General features: G+C 37.0%; 1 protein-coding gene across 1 annotated transcript in view; it reads right to left on the bottom strand.

Moving 5' to 3' along the window:
• Positions 1-1,766: 1,766 nt before the first annotated feature.
• LOC134804776 (protein scabrous) overlaps positions 1,767-16,512 on the bottom strand; it is a 35,903-nt gene continuing 21,157 nt past the window's right edge. Inside the window, exons 4-6 of the mRNA XM_063778005.1 lie at positions 3,165-3,626; positions 2,870-3,070; positions 1,767-2,682 (exon numbers count right to left, since the gene is read on the bottom strand). Of these exons, the coding sequence (XP_063634075.1) occupies positions 1,969-2,682; positions 2,870-3,070; positions 3,165-3,626 (1,377 nt within the window). The 3' untranslated portion in view covers positions 1,767-1,968. The remainder of the gene's footprint in view (positions 2,683-2,869; positions 3,071-3,164; positions 3,627-16,512) is intronic.

Below are 16,512 nucleotides of genomic sequence, written 5' to 3'. Positions count from 1 at the left end.
TTGCCGCTATAACAACAAATACTAAAAACAGAATAAAATAAAGATTTAAGTGGGGCTCCCATACAACATTGACTTTTGACCGAAGTTAAGCAACGTCGGGCGGGGTCAGTACTTGGATGGGTGACCGTTTTTATAGATAATGGTACGGAACCCTTCGTGTGTGTGCGAGTCCGACTCGCACTTGGCCGGTTTTTATTCTTTTAATTTTCTTTCCTAAGCAGTTTTGGGTTATAAAATTACTAATATTTATATCGTCAAAAATATTTTGATAAAATATTAATAATACTTAGGTACTTACTTAATTCGATTTGGCGATTTCGTAGAAAAAATGTGACGTCACACTAGGGAGGGAGGGGTTTGCCAAATGTGACCAAATGTGACAAGGGGGGGGGGGGGGGTCAAAAAACCTAGAAATTCGTGTGACGTAATTAATGGATGACCCCTAGATACTAACCTTGTATTAAACATCTTCTACCCTACGCCACTATTGTGCCGGTAAAATTTTCCTGATAGTATTCGTATAGGTATAAATATTTATAATTAATTATTTACAACTGTTGAATAATTAGAATGCGTTACACTAACAATGGAATAACAACTGTAGTATTTTTATAATAAGTATTACCCAATTTCCAGAATTACCTGAATACACCTTATACATTGTACCCTTGGTGTACATTAGAGATGCAACGGATAGTTGTTTGGCGGGATACCGGATACCGGATATTCGGCCTGATCATCGGCCGAATATCCGGTATCCGGCCGCCGAATATTCGGCCAGCGAAACTATACCTACATTTCGGTTTTTCAGCTGCGCATTCTACAGGTTTGACCTGTTTCCTAGTGAACGTTCGCGCGGACACATTTCTAGGTTCGAAATGAGTGCGCGTGCAAGTCAGTGGAATGTTTAAATTGTTTAAAAATAATAAACAAGTACGACTATGACCGTGTCTGTTTCTTAAATCCAATTTGTTTACTCCAAAATCAAGCAATGTTACTATCCGGTATCCGGCCGGATAGTAAGTCACTATCCTGTATCCGACCGGATAGTAAATTAATGGCCGGATACCGGATAGTAACCGAATATCCAGTGCATCTCTAGTGTACATTTCATTAGATAACGTGACGTGACGTACGCGGTTCGCGTTAAGTGTCATTTTGTATTTGCTTTAAGTGGAATTTTGAGTTTCCAAAACGACCCGCTTGATGCGCTGTTATAAATCCCATACAAAAATAGACATAGGTAACCCAACGTGAACGCTCGTCACGCTATCTAATGAAATTTACACTTGGGATTATTGTAGTTATAGTAAAGTAACACCTGCTGAGTAATAATAAATAAACAGTTAGGAATAATACATTACTTACACAAAACAAATGATGCCCTTCAAGTGGACCAATAAGCCGTGCCCCAAAAAACGAGTTTGGTTTTTACGACTTACGACAAGCATACGTCCTCACTATAAAATAAACCGTTAAGTAGTAGTAGTAGTAGTAGTAAGGTACTAAGAGGATTAAAGTAGTGCAAAATATGGTATGGGCCACTTAGGGTCGGTTGCACTATAACAAAGGAGGCTTAAAAATATTTAAATAACTTTCTTAAATTAGACATTCATTTATTTAGATACTATTAAGGGATGATTATGTTTGGTACCTAAGTATCATGCTATTTTTATTAAGCAATATTATCAAGCTAATAACAATATCCCTCCCCTGAGAATTTCTACCTACCATACTTTGACTTTACAAATACGATACGAAAAAACACCTAAACAGATGTATAGGTACGCCTTCTGATAGTAAAAGTAAATAAGAATATGAATATGAGAAAATTAAGTAAGTGCCATTGTTTTCCTACTAGCGCTATCTTTGGTAACATTTCAATTATTATAAACAATATCAATCCTTAGCGATTTTTACTAGTCTAACAATAATATGAATATAATTTATGTTGTGGAGCGGCTGAGTTTAAGTACAGCCGGGTCGGCGGTACATCCGCATTTCGCTCGAGGCAACGGCGATCCACTCGTTTCGCGAGGAGTCGAACCACGTGAGGCCCAGCGTGTACTTGCCGTTGATGTTGACGTGCTGGCAGTGCGAGAACCACCAGCCGCCCTCGTAGTTGCCGGCGCAGTGCGTGTTTGAGATGTCGCGGTCGCGGTCTATGGCTGAGAACTCCATGTGGTTCTGGTACTCGAAGGCGTCGCTCGCGTTGCCCTTGAACCCGCTCACTTCCAACACGTAACCCGTGTCGGCGCTTCCCACCGAGAAATGCTCGTACTGGGCATACCAGACCCCTCCGTAGATATCGGTCATGTCGATCCTCATTGAGGAGCAATTATCGGCTGTCAGCAGGTGCATGGATTGAAGTCCGAGCCAATATTCAGAAGTCGGGTCCCCGAAACCGTGGGCGTACTCTGTGAATTTTCTGTTAAATTCAATCGAGCCGTTGTATCGTCGCTGCAACAGAGTGCTCCCGTTTATACACCATGTGTCCAGAGGCGTGCTGCCCGGGCGGATGAGATAGGTGCCGGCCGGGCCGGATATACTGTAACAGTCCTTTGGCAGTTGGCTTACCAAGTCTTCATATTCTCGTTGAACGGGCTGTAGCTCTTTGACCTCTCCCATCAGTTCAGGCAGTGGAATGGTATCGGTGATATTCATGTCATGGCTGGCCTCACTCTGCAACAATACGTTATTGATATTTAAAAGGTACGTAAACAAGGTATCTGACATGACTGAGATAGTGATGCTACTTTATAAATTTTATAATTATGAAAGTTTGTATGTATAGTGCAGCTACACAGGCATTTTAAATTTACCTGAGTTATTATTATCGTAAAATAAAGTGGAAAGTATAGTTACTAACCTTAAGGATGTGATCGTTTAGTCTATAGTAATGTTCCTTGGATCTGGTGGTGAGGTCAGCGACGGAGTCGTTGATACGCTTGATCAGCACGCGGTCCAGCTCGGCGCGGTCCACGGCGTTGCTCACGCTCACGGCGATCGCCTTCACCGACTGTCGCAGGTTCTCCTGGTCTTCTTTAAGATACGAAGACTGGGCGGTAAGCTGTGCAACAGATAAAACATATTAATAATTCGACCAACTCCACCAAGATAGAAGAAACAAGTGAGACGATAATATTAATGATGACAGGTCTTACCTGTGCAAAACTAATGTCCAGTTTCGAAATCTCCTTCCTAAATTCCGGAATAGTTTTATCAGCTTTATTCTCGATGCTTTCAACATCTTCACGCAATTCTAACATCGATGCGTGTACTTTGTCGAAATCGGATACGCTTTGAGTGATGTTCTTTAATTCATCCCTAAGGTTTTTAGTGTCCAGTTCTAGGAATTCGACTTTTGCAGAGAGAAGGTTCCAGTTGGGCTCCTCGAAGCGGTCGAGGCGGCGCTGCACGTCGAGCAGCTGCGTCTGCAAGCTCTGCTGGAACTCGTCGAGCTGGTCCTGGGTGCGCGCCAGGCGTGAGATCTGCGCGTGCACCATCTTGTTGTGCCGGTACTTGTGGCTGTGGGCCGGCTTCGGCTCGCCTTCCTTCACTTCGTGGATATCGTACACATCGTTGTAATTGGCAGTGCTTAGTTCCTCCATCTGCTTCGTTTTAATCTGGGAATAAACATAATCTTTTAAAACAAAATTTTTTTGATAGTTGTTATATAATAACTCAGAAATGCTTGAATAACTTGACGTGTAATATTTAAAATATTATAAATAAATGACTATGACTAAAATTTTAGTACTAAGACCCATATTTTTAACAGTTAAAATTAAATATGTAGTTCCTACATGAGCAAAATTAAAAAAAAAGATCATCGTCGCGGCACTGCACAATCCTTTCAACTCAAAAGCATAATATTAAGCCGAAACCGCCTGCTCCCTCGTAGTTCGAGTACGCTTTGCACAAAGCGCTGTAGGTACACTACAAAAGTTTGCACAGGATGCCGAGCCGCCGTCCTGCGAGCACTTCGGGGCGACGCTGTTTAAGGTTGAATAATGCACACTCAGCCAGCCGAGCCGGTGACGGTATCCCCGCCCCGAGATAGAACGGCCTCATAATAATTACACTCGAGTAACACACGATGTTTAGGAGGGATAAGAATAAACTACCCACCTAAACTGTACGAAGGGCCATTTTCGAAGCTTCAGAATATTTGCTAAGATAATTGGTGATAGTATAAAATTTAGGGATGTACCGACTAGTCGGGAAAGCCGACTATCCGGCCACATGTGTAGTCGGCGATTAGTCGGCGACTAGTCGGCAAAAATGGCCGATTAGTCAGCACTTTATTAGTAAAAGAAAAACAAGAAATCAACAGTTAATATTTACCATATGTTTTCTGTTTATTTTACTAAAATACCTATTCAGGGTGCATACGAAAACTTTTGTTCATATACATAATTGACCGTTTGATCGTTGTCATATGTTGGTGGGCTGGTGTTTTCCTCTACAGGTCGATGTGCAAGTTCGATAGTAAATTTTTTTAATTACTTATTATTCAGTTTTTGTTTTTTTTTTATGGTGGGGCCATGAGGAACTATTAATGTTATTGCAAAATTTAGAGACTTAGTCAGGGCACGTTACTCGTAAAGACGCTGACCATATGGGATAGGTTCTTATCTGGTGACTACGTACGGGAAGTAGAGCTTTGGAAATACTTCCTACGAGCTGTACTGACGGTCTGCTCAGGATCGCAAAATAAAAGAACTAAAGACAGAAATTGAACGAGGATTCTTGTGATAGGTCTTTGAACCGTTAGAGAGCACCTTTTAGCCAAGCTAAATTATAATGAATAGCGCAACCAAAGGAGCAAAACTATTGTTTTTCACCAGAACTTATACAAAACTAATGATCTGGCTGACTAGCCGACTAGTCGGCCGACTAATCGGCCATTCGAGCGCCGATTAGTCGGCTAGTCGGCCAAATCAATAGTCGGTACATCACTAATAAAATTATGTAGTGGTATAATCTGTAGGTACATAATGTACAGTCACCTGCAATAGTATGTGCCTCTTCGAAGGCCGCAAAAATATATGACACGCTCTTATGGCTCTACAAACAAGATCGTGTCAGATATTTTTGCGGCCTTCGTTGTGTAACATATTATCGCTGGTAATATTCCCTATCTAGGTAGGTATCTGAATACTATTCGTCATGTCAGTATTCACATATTTTTGTACCTATGTAAAATACGGAACGTAAGTACCTAGATTCGGACCAAAAAAAGTCTGCAGCGGATTTGATAGCCCACGCAGTGCAAGTGTTATTTTATACGTCATAATTTCATAGAAGTTTGACATTTAAAATAACATTTTACTTAGTTACGCTCTATATCGTATGGTTTACAAACTAATCCTGAATTTAAGTACATAGGTACTACTTAATCAACAAACGCAATTAAATAGAAACTGAGGTAGTTAACTCTCAAATAGAGTATGTTTGGAAAGAGAAGAGTCGTGGAATGTATTGGGTTCCACGACTCTTCTCTTTCCGCACAGTTGTCCTATTCATCTCACATGCATTAATAGGTACTGTTCAAGAATCATAAAAAAGTAATAGGTAGGTTACATATATTTATAAAAAGAAAATTAAACAGATGGAAGAAAGAATTTCCGCAAATGAAAAAAGAGGTATTTATAAAAGTTTTCCGATATGAAAATGAAAACGTTGAAGCTTTAAGGCGCCACCGCGAACACAAAGCAAGAAGGGATTATGCATGCCACAGGCAGGGCAGGGTGACGTGACGGCATGTTTTCATCAAGGAAATGACTATGCATCCCCTCCATGGCTCCACTTTTCATTTCCGCGGACTAATTTCAGCATTATGTGTGTTTCGAATGAATGATTTCCACGCAGTGAATACCTAGGTACTTAGGCAGGTTCTGCGAGTACATTCACAATATTTTTTTTTATTTAAACAAAAACATATACGTCGATTGAATGTAAGTATCGGTATATTGCCATAGTATACTACTTATAGGATAGGACACACATAGGACAGGGCAACGCGCCAAAAGTCTGTGTCCCTTGACGAATTTTACTAAAGTATACTTTTAGTAGGTATTATTAGGTACCTACTTACAGAAACTGTCCATAAACTGTTAGTACAAAAGATATGTGAATACTGACGTGACGAATAGTATTCATACCTACCTAGATAGGGAATATTATGTGACAGTTTGAAAAGGAAATTAATTCACCTACTTAGACTTGTAATCAATTATTTTTTTTGTGAAAATGGTATGTCTATTTTTATATATCAAAAAATTTGAATTGGTTATTTTTGGAAATACTGGTCGTTAATGGTGTTTTAACCGTGGTACCACAGCTTTTGAACCACAGGTGGACCACGGGTAATTTTTTTCCCCGTAGACCCACTGCTCCAGTTTTAAGTTATCTTTTTGAATACGAAACTTTCCGTGGGCCCACGGGTCATTCCTCAGATAATTTATTTCCCCATAGACCCAGATGCTCGAAGGGCAAACCGCCCAGAAATAGGACGGGGCTCCGTCTAGTTACGTTGTGAAGCAAATGTTTTTGGAGAAGACACACTAAATTTGCAATTTGCTTTCGGCAATTTACATAACGTTTCACGTTTGTAAAATGACGACGCCGTTTGTAATAATTAAATGTAAGAGAATGTAATAATTAATCCTACCTATATAACCTTCCAAATATAAAAGGTATAAAAGGTAAAAGACAGTTCTTTTCAATTACCCATAGTCCCATTTTGGTGCAGTGGGTCTAAGGGGAAAAAAAAATACCCGTGGTCCCCTGTGGTACAAAAGCCGTGGTACCACGGTTAAAACACGGTTAATCAACATCACTTTCAGAGACCGCAGCTTATTGAGACCATCTTAAAAAATAAATGATTTTAGCAATAACACTCCAGTACCTATCAAGATTAATTTGGTATTTATGTTTTATTAAGAGAACTTGTAAAATTCACGAGAATAACAGGAGCAAGATGCTCCGCCATTTATTACATTATTACTAAACTATGCAGGTACGTGGAGGCACATTCCAATCTCACAATTATGCTATTGATTTCGGTCTTAGTGCATGTGCAGGGTGGCAATTAATTACAAGCGAGATACAATATTGAATCAAAATAATACTGCTTACTGCTAGAGCATTACTCTTGATATAGGAAAGTAAGGAGGTAAATAGTTTTTTTTTCCGTTTTATCGGCGCCATTATGACATCAAACGAGTGGCTCGTCGTTACCAGCTGACCACCTGCCCTAAATCGCCGGCGCGGCAATTAGGACCGGCGAGAACGGGTTTCACGCAAGATGCATGAGGCTGGGCTGCAGCAATCCCCGTGTGTCTCCATTGCACGCCGACAGCTCGCGCGGCGTCCGGCGTTTACATCTATCGACTGGCTGTCTGTGCATGTTGCAACAACAGCATTTACTTAAGGACCGATTACCGTATTCTTCATATGAGTAAGTATTTAGTATAGGGCACAGTCGAAAACATCTTAGGACTTAGGAGTCATTTATAATTCCGATAAGTACTTTTTTGACAAAAAGTTACGACACGTTTTTTGATTTATTAGTTCCAATTATCACAGATTGTGTTGTATTGTTATATTTCTATTTATGTATATTTGTAGTAATGTGTAGGTATTCAAAACTTGCATTTCATAAATTTTAGTGACTGTACATTTTTACCTTTGCTTAAAAAAAAAAAGTTCGTCTTTGTTGTATTTAATTCACTCTGTAACTGTATTTCTCGTGTTTTTATATTTCTATGTATAATAAAGTATATAGGTATATACATACATACACAGACCAACGACATAAAATAAAATGTAGGTGGATATTGTCCTTGTTTGGTGTGCCTTTTTATAGATAAGAGATTTACCTCTCATATTTCTCAATAAATTTAATTAATTAGGTTACGTGCACTGCGCTTGTATAAGTTGATAAGTTTACGTTTGATTGAAGCTTTTCACTTATTACCAAAGCTACGTAGCCGTACGTAAAAAAAATGTATTTCTGGTGAAGTGCTGAGTCTTCCGCCAAACCATTCTTCTATTTTCCAACAATGTGGCGATGGAAACTATCCCACTGCTTACTCCATCCAGATATATGGACATGAACGCTCTCTTACAACTAAAGTGCTTTAAATTATGTAAACAGTAAGTTTGAATTTCAATCTTATATCGTCGCACATTAAAACTACATTGGTGCGCTCTATACGTAATCTAAACCTTTTTATTTTATTTTAAGACACGATGAGCGTATGACTCGCGCCAGGTGTTCGGCGACTGCACATTCCACTCGCGCGAACGAACAACGCACTTATAATATATGTAAAGTCGTGTTCCCTACCTACTTATACACTTTGTATCCATCTTTCTGATACATTTTCACGGTTAAGTAAATTACAATACTAATGTTGAGGCATGCAGAAACGGCTACTATATTTGTAAAAATACCGAAGTGGAAGTGACAATACACATCAAATCCCAGGTACACGGAGCTGCGGACAGAGCTACTAGCTTCATATAAAGGTACATAGGTAAGTGCAGAGCGATAAAAATTTGCTGTTCCATAGAAAACATTGACACGATTCACCGAAATGTTAGACAGCAGTTTTTTATTAACTGCATCAGTTTTCGCGATTACGGGGTTGGCTCCATAGTAAAAGTTGTTCAGTATGCCCTACATATTCACCCCTGAGAGCACGGTTCCAAAATCACCCTGTGTACCTAAGATGTCTGCAAGGGTGGCAGCCTTGACATGAAAGCAAACAAGCCACAACTATTTCAGCAAATGAGAAACACATCACCTACCCTACCTATTACAGATTATTTTATGAAACTGCTTTTGTTTATTATTATCGTTGCATATTACAAATGAAATGATAAACTTCGATGACGTTGACATTATGGAAAAATTTAACACCTAATGTACCAATATTATTTACCTACGCAATCAGAAATTGAATGATAAACAGTTAAATGTACTTAGTACCTACTTAGGAAGAAGAGAAAATTCGACTATCAATGATTTTTGCTCTCTTTTATTTTAAATTACGCAACTTTGTAGTTAGTAAACTTGGCTTGTCAGTAATTTATTTAGGTACTGTATTAACCCACCGAGATTAGTGAGAGAAAACAAGTGAGTTCAGTGAAATCGTTATGACAAACATTATCAATTAAAATTATTCGGCTTGAACATAACTAATTTATGTAAAATTTAAGTAATGATGCAGTTGATTATTTAAGGGATGTTTTTGTTTAATTCAGTTTTTTCTCAGATACTAGTTTGAACAACATTTTTTATATTAAGTAAGTATTATTTTAGTAAGCAACTAAGCATTCAATGTAATTTTGTGGGTACATAACCATGGAAGCATAAAGGTAGGTAAGTATACAAGCTGAACAACGTTGTAGGTATATTTATTTTATTGTGTTAATAGTTGATGGCGGCCGGTAACGGCGGCATGAGGCTTGACCCGTTCCGCAGGCATCGCTCGCAGCGTGCACCTTCTCCACTCTGGATCTATGCTGCAAGTGCAGATGCAAGCTATTTTTATACTTTGTATCGAAGTACTTTTACTTAGTTAATTTATAGTTAAACGCTGTTTATTATGAAGTGGTAAAACATATTTTATAAGAGACAATCCTTTGACAACTGATCTAAGACTATAAGTAATTGGTAAAGGAAGTACCTACTTATGGAATTTACTTAACTATTTATTGTTCTAAATAACTAAATAAATAGGTACCTAATTAATCTAAACGTTGATATCAACATTTTTCTAAACTATGATTCAGTTTGCTGTAGTTAGGTATATACATATTAATATTAGTTACAATTTCACTAAATTGTGGTAATAGGTACTTCTAACATCGTAATATTCGTGGTAAATTTTAAACGTATTTTCAAAATATAATCTATACTTTAAGTACTTAGTATTGTGTCAGTAAGAGCAAGTTTTGGTTAGGAATTTATTTGCGGTGAGTCGAGAGATGTCGCGGTAGTTTGACTGGGACTTCACTTGGTTAAGCCAAGTTAAGCTAAACACATTACGCGCGAACTTTACGCTCTCAACCGTGATATCTCGTCTTGGAGTACTCCAGAGGCCGATTAGAACGATGTTAGGAATGAAAAATAACCGGCCGACAACAATACTTATGCTTTAACAAGGTTTTTTGTCAGAAAGAAAGAAACAAAACACTTTTTCATTTCTCTTGCTCACACTTTTTCATTTCTCATGCTTTGATAGAGGGTCATTGTTGTTCTAAATATCTAAAAGGTGTGCAGAAAATGATACGTTTCTGCACTAGCTCTAGTCTTCTTTTTCTTTCTTTCTTTTTTTTTGACATGACGCACCATGATTTTTAAAAATGTGTTAAAATGTATACGTAGTTGACAATTGCGGCTTATCAAGTATTTTTTTGATAGTTGTGTCTCCGCGAGAAGAGGCACAAAAATGAAGCGAAAAAAACCTTTTTTTCATCCAAGTTCAAGGAAATGAAGGTCTGTAAAAATATGCATTATAAACCCCATTTTATGCTCCTTCATTCTGAATTTATTTGGTTACTCTTGCTTGCTTGGTTTAGCTGAAATAACCGTTTAAAAATTACCTTGATATTTTGACATTTTCATGGATAAGTCTGGAACAAAAGAAGATCGAAGGCTGATATTATGCATACAGTGTTCTTAGGACCTGCCACTACTGCACCTCAAATTACAACCAAATCCCTTGCGGGTCCAATCTTGTTAGCTTAGCCTGCTAGACCCTTTGGGTTTGAATGGATTTGTTATACAATTTCCATTCTGATATTTAACTCCCCATTCCATAAATAACGATATTTAAATCTACATATTTCAATTTGCGTAAATTGTTAATTGAAAGTACCCTCAAGAAAAACTATAAACATTTATACCTAGTCATGTTTAAAAAAACACATGCATTTTACTTTCTTCGTATTTGAAACGAAAAGTAGAGTGTTTAACGCGGGTGAAAGGCATCATTTCATCCCTTGGTTAACAACCTACTATTGTGCTTATTTGGGTCTTACATAGATTTATAAAAGTTGTCACTCGTATTAACAACAGTGCGTATCGATCGCCTGGGTGCAAATAAGTACCTACCTAATTATTTTTTCATACGGGTTAACAAAAAAGTAGGATCAGAAAATTATTTTATAGCCCTTAACTTTTTTTTCACAATTAGCGTAAAACCCAATTATAACAAGGTGCTGAAGGTACCTATGCTGTTATTATTATGTTTTTTTTGGGTCAATAAATAAATAATTCATGAAGAAAAAAAAAATTATAAAATTGGTACAATTTACTTAGGGTGGTATTCCACCTATCCAATATCTTTGTCCAATGTGTATTGCGTCTCACATTTTGCTTTAATGAGAGAGTGAGACGCACTGACATTGGACCAAGAAATTGGACAGGTGGAATACCACCCTAACCTACGTCACATAAAATACGTTACGATCAGAGACTATAGTTCGTTTTTTTTAGCATTAGAAGAATAAGGATTTTTAGATAAGGTAAACAATCTTGATGTGTCTTTTAATTGAAAAACACATTTAAAAAATAAGTTACGGCAAATATGTAACAATTATGAATCTAATACGATCATTTATATTCTAATTCTGCTTTCATAAGTAATAGTTATTGATTTTTAAAAAGCGTTTTTCAATGAAAAGACATGTCAAGATCGCTTACCTTCTTTCAAGTTCTTTCTAATGCTAAAAAAAACGAACTATAATTCTTAGCTATTCGAATCGATATTTTATGATTATATTATGATGTAGTACGATTAAGTGGCATTCGAACGCCTCAAAAACAGGTTTTTTATTTCGTAAGTACATACATAAATATTAAAGGATGATGTTCCGCTCCCATCCCGCTCCCATACAAGTTACGCCCAACACTCGCTAAACATGGGTGGTATATTATCAGGCTCTAAACATGAAATGAAAGTCCCGATAGTTATTAGAAATTCACGGACACTTCACATATCATTATAAAATGAATTCCTTTACGATTTTGAGGTTAGGAATTCTGCCGTAATGGGTATAATCGTACGGATAAGTTAAATATTATTATGCCTTATTACAAGGAAATAAGGTGCCGTAAATAGTGTAAACATATCCATGATATTGGGTGTTTAAAGGCTGTCAAGGAACAAAAATCGAATGAGTTGGTAGCTAATGGGGCTGCCACGTCACTGTAGTGCGTCCGGAATGTTCGCGGAGGCGCACACAGATGACTTTTATGCAATTATACGCCTGTTGCGTCACTTATGCAGAGACTGTGTGGCAGTACCAATAGCATCCTGAAAACGTTGGCAGGTAAGATGGATGCACCACTGCTCATGCACTGGAATGATCTGCATGTGGCAGCCACAGATGCTGAGAAGTGGTGCATTTAGGTTGCCTAGTTATATTTATTTTTTAGTATGTAGATAGGTTTATTATTAATATTTTGTAATTAATGTCACTAACCTTAATTAATTTTAAGATGTGTTGTACCTACTAACAATATTATGGATCTCTGGATTTGAAATAAATAATTGAATTGAATTGAATTGAATTAGATTAATAGATTTTTTTTAAATAACTATGATAATACATTTAATACGACTTCCATAAATTAATAATATATAACATGCGAACCGGAATAGAGTATGCTAGAGCTGTTTTATAGTGAAAATTGTTATAGCATTAAATGCAAAACCTATCACTTAAGTAAACATATTTACTTCAGTTCCAGAGAGAGAAGGGAATATAGTAACAATCACAGGATTGTTATAATAAATTAAGGTTTTATAAAATAAGCTTATAATCAATTTGAAAGAAGAAAATCCGGCTTCAATGGGGAAAGCTGGTGAAAGCTAATTGTAAATTGGTGCTCTTCTAGATTTCATACAATACCATCAAATAAATATGTAATAATTAATATATGAAAACACGATCCATAGAGACTCTATTCGTTCCATATTCGTTTGCTATTCATTTTTGACGTAAGTCATTTGGGCATGTTCGGCATGTTACAGTTAAAGTCATTGGAAAATAAAGTTTATAATGTATCGCAGTTCTTTTTGCAATTTTGATACTTAGTGCTTAAAACAGTATGTCGTTAGTGGTATGAATGTTTTTCTTTGAAGAACATGATAAGTGAGCGTTATTAGTATCAAGAACGTCGTTATTAACATCGTAGAAATGTGGCTGCCATACTTTTTTGATTAGCTCTAGACGTCCATTTATAAAATGTCATTTATTCTATCTAATGGCGCAGGATGTGTTGATTTAGTTTAATCTCTCTTTTACTTATTTTCGTTACTAAGAAGTGTCCGTTGGAATCTAATATATGTATGAGATTGTAAGAAATATGATTTAATTTATCGTATATTCAGCATGCTTATCGAATCGTAGGCCAAATTCGGCATGATCCTTTTGGCTTTGCTTTTTCGATCGATGTTATGTGGAATTGTTACAATTGAAAGAGGAAAAGTATTTTTTACGGAGCACAGCATCACCCGCCGACATAGCACTAGGTACTTTTTATCATACCGGGACGCCTACTGGTAATGTTTAATAAGTAACGTCGGAGCTCTATAAACTCCACAATTTCAATTAATTGCGCAAATCCTTTGCAGGCACTCTCACAACGATGGAGGGCAGGCACAGACACCCCGATCGAATACCTATAAACATAGTAATAACACTAATTAGAGAGATTTCCTTGCTCTATGAACTGCAAACTTCAGGCTACCCCTGAGATTAGATTAGGCCATTAGTCAACCAAAGCATAGAGAAATATAGTAAGACGAGAGTGCTCACTCCATACATCAGTTTTGGTACCAAAAGAATAATATTTTCATAGTCGACATCTAGCATCGAGTAGCGGAATTATTAGCATTGATAAGTAGCAGTAGTAGTACTGTCAAGTGACAATAGATGTAGCACCGACCGGAAAGTCTAATGCTAATGCTCAACAACATAAGACTTTCCGGTCGGTGCTACATCTATTGTCACTTGACAGTACTACTACTGCTACTTAGCAGTGCTGATAATTCCGCTACTCGATGCTAGATGTCGACTGTGAAAATATTAGTCCTTTAGGTCCCAAAACTGGTGTATGGAGTGAGCAATCTATGTATTTTTTTCTCTATGACCAAAGTTACCTACTTAATTCAGTCAGTCAACAGTAGGGGAGACCGAGGTAGGTTAACACAAAGGTAAGTTGACACAACGTCCATATCTCGGCAACTACCTATAGACGCTAGAAATAATCTACCAGATAATTGTTTCATTTTCCTTTCTAACCAACTTCATAATACACGGCCTAGGCTAACATGAGCAGTTGCGGTTTTACAGCGGTTAAAGCCAAAATGTTACTTGCTTTTCAAGTTATACCTATGCGATGGCTAAAATTATGGAATTGCTTTTAACAAATATCAATTCCCAAGACGTCAACATTTACAGATAGGTAATCAGTTTTTTTGTTACGACTCCAGGTGCAGACTCCTCCAGCAAGACACAACCGGCTGGCAGTGTGTTCCCAGTGTTCCTATTGCCCACGCAATGCCAGCATTCGCAGTCGAGTCGAGCGCTCAGATGGTGAAGCAGTCGATAATTAAATATTTGGCTATGTACCGAAGGGTAGCACAAAGTGAAAATAACAACATCGAACAGCGTGAAAAAAAGACTTTTCATCACACTTGCGCAGTAAGCGTGCTATTTCTTGCATGTGCAGCGGGAGCTAAAGTCCATTTTACTCCCACGGGAGTTATAACTTTTTATTTATTATGTCACTAACTCATACGAACCATGTAGGTTCTAAGTAAAATAATTGTTAAAAGTCAAGGTATAAAATGAGTAACTTAAGTACATACTTTCAAAATACTAACGTTTATAATTTAATTGTTTTATTCTAAGGTTTTGTTTACGATTAAAATATTTTTATGATTATTAATTTAATAAGTAACCGTATAAAATATTTTTACACAATTTTCACACTCCAGCCTGCGGCTGTCGTGAATCTATAGGTAGACCTCGTTAGCAAAATTTTACTTACATTGTGCAACGTGGGGGACGTTGCACAATGTACCTATACCTACTCTTGGCCGATAGACCTAAGTAGGTGTGCTTTCATACTGCATGTTTGATACGTAACAGCCAGATTACTGATTTTACTGAAACCCTACTTGCGTGACGCGTTTGCGTTAAGTCTCTTTTTGTATGGGATTTAGAAACAGCGCGCCATGAGCGGGACGTTTTGGAAACTCAAAAAGTACACAAATTGGTCTAAGCATTCGTAACCAAACAGTGCTCATATCGCCATATCTGTATATTTGAGCGTTATACTCGCTCGCGTTTTTTCATTAGAGGTAGAATAACAGCCGGCCGCGGCCTGTGTGAGGGTCGTTTTTAGGGTTCCGTACCCAAAGGGTAAAACGGGACCCTATTACTAAGACTCCGCTGTCCGTCCGTCCGTCTGTCACCAGGCTGTATCTCACGAACCGTGATAGCTAGACAGTTGAAATTTTCACAGATGATGTATTTCTGTTGCCGCTATAACAACAAATACTAAAAAGTACGGAACCCTCGGTGGGCGAGTCCGACTCGCACTTGTCCGGTTTTTACCGACAATGCAAGCTTCGCTTAATCCTCGCCGTGCCGTTCGGTGGTACGTTCACACGCTCCAATTTCGCGTCTTTGAGTTTACCTACACAGGCTGCACATGCTCTACTCATACTCATTTATTGATAATATTCTTATAATATCGCATGTCAACATCAAAAAATAAAATATTATCATCACATAATTGAGAATAATAAAAAATGTATGACTAAAATTATAATTACAATAATCATTATGTTCATTAAATTAAAAATACTACATACATACTATATATATATATATATATATATATATATATATATATATATATATATATATATATAGTATGTATGTAGTATTTTTAATTTAATGAACATAATGATTATTGTAATTATAATTTTATATATATATATATATATATATATATATATATATATATATATATATATATATATATTCTATATAAATATAAGAGAGGATATATCATCGGGTCTCTTTTACCACGCGCCTGACGCGTCGATAATTTAATCACCGTTTATGTTGTTAACTTGTTAGTGATCTGGGTTGTTTATAATGAATGCTTTTTGACTTTTTTTATAGTGACTAATGCTACTAGGACACATTTTTATTGACCGAGTTGTGGCTCCGTTACCATAATTCCATTTGTATGTAAATCGTTACCGCCATGCGCTATAAATTATTTTTTTTTGACAAAAAAATGTACCTATGAATGACCATTTGAATGTGATGCTTTTCGGAAAATATAATAAATGGGCTAAAGTGTCCAATTTATTATACTTAAATGAAAATTGCCACACTGTGTTTGTAAATTGTCACAATAAATTATCTACTTACATGTTATTTTGTGCGAAAACCATTTTTTTTAAT

The sequence above is a fragment of the Cydia splendana genome, chromosome Z (assembly GCF_910591565.1).
Source record: "Cydia splendana chromosome Z, ilCydSple1.2, whole genome shotgun sequence".
Lineage (NCBI taxonomy): Eukaryota > Metazoa > Arthropoda > Insecta > Lepidoptera > Tortricidae > Cydia > Cydia splendana.
This window is presented reverse-complemented; position numbering and strand designations above follow the sequence as displayed.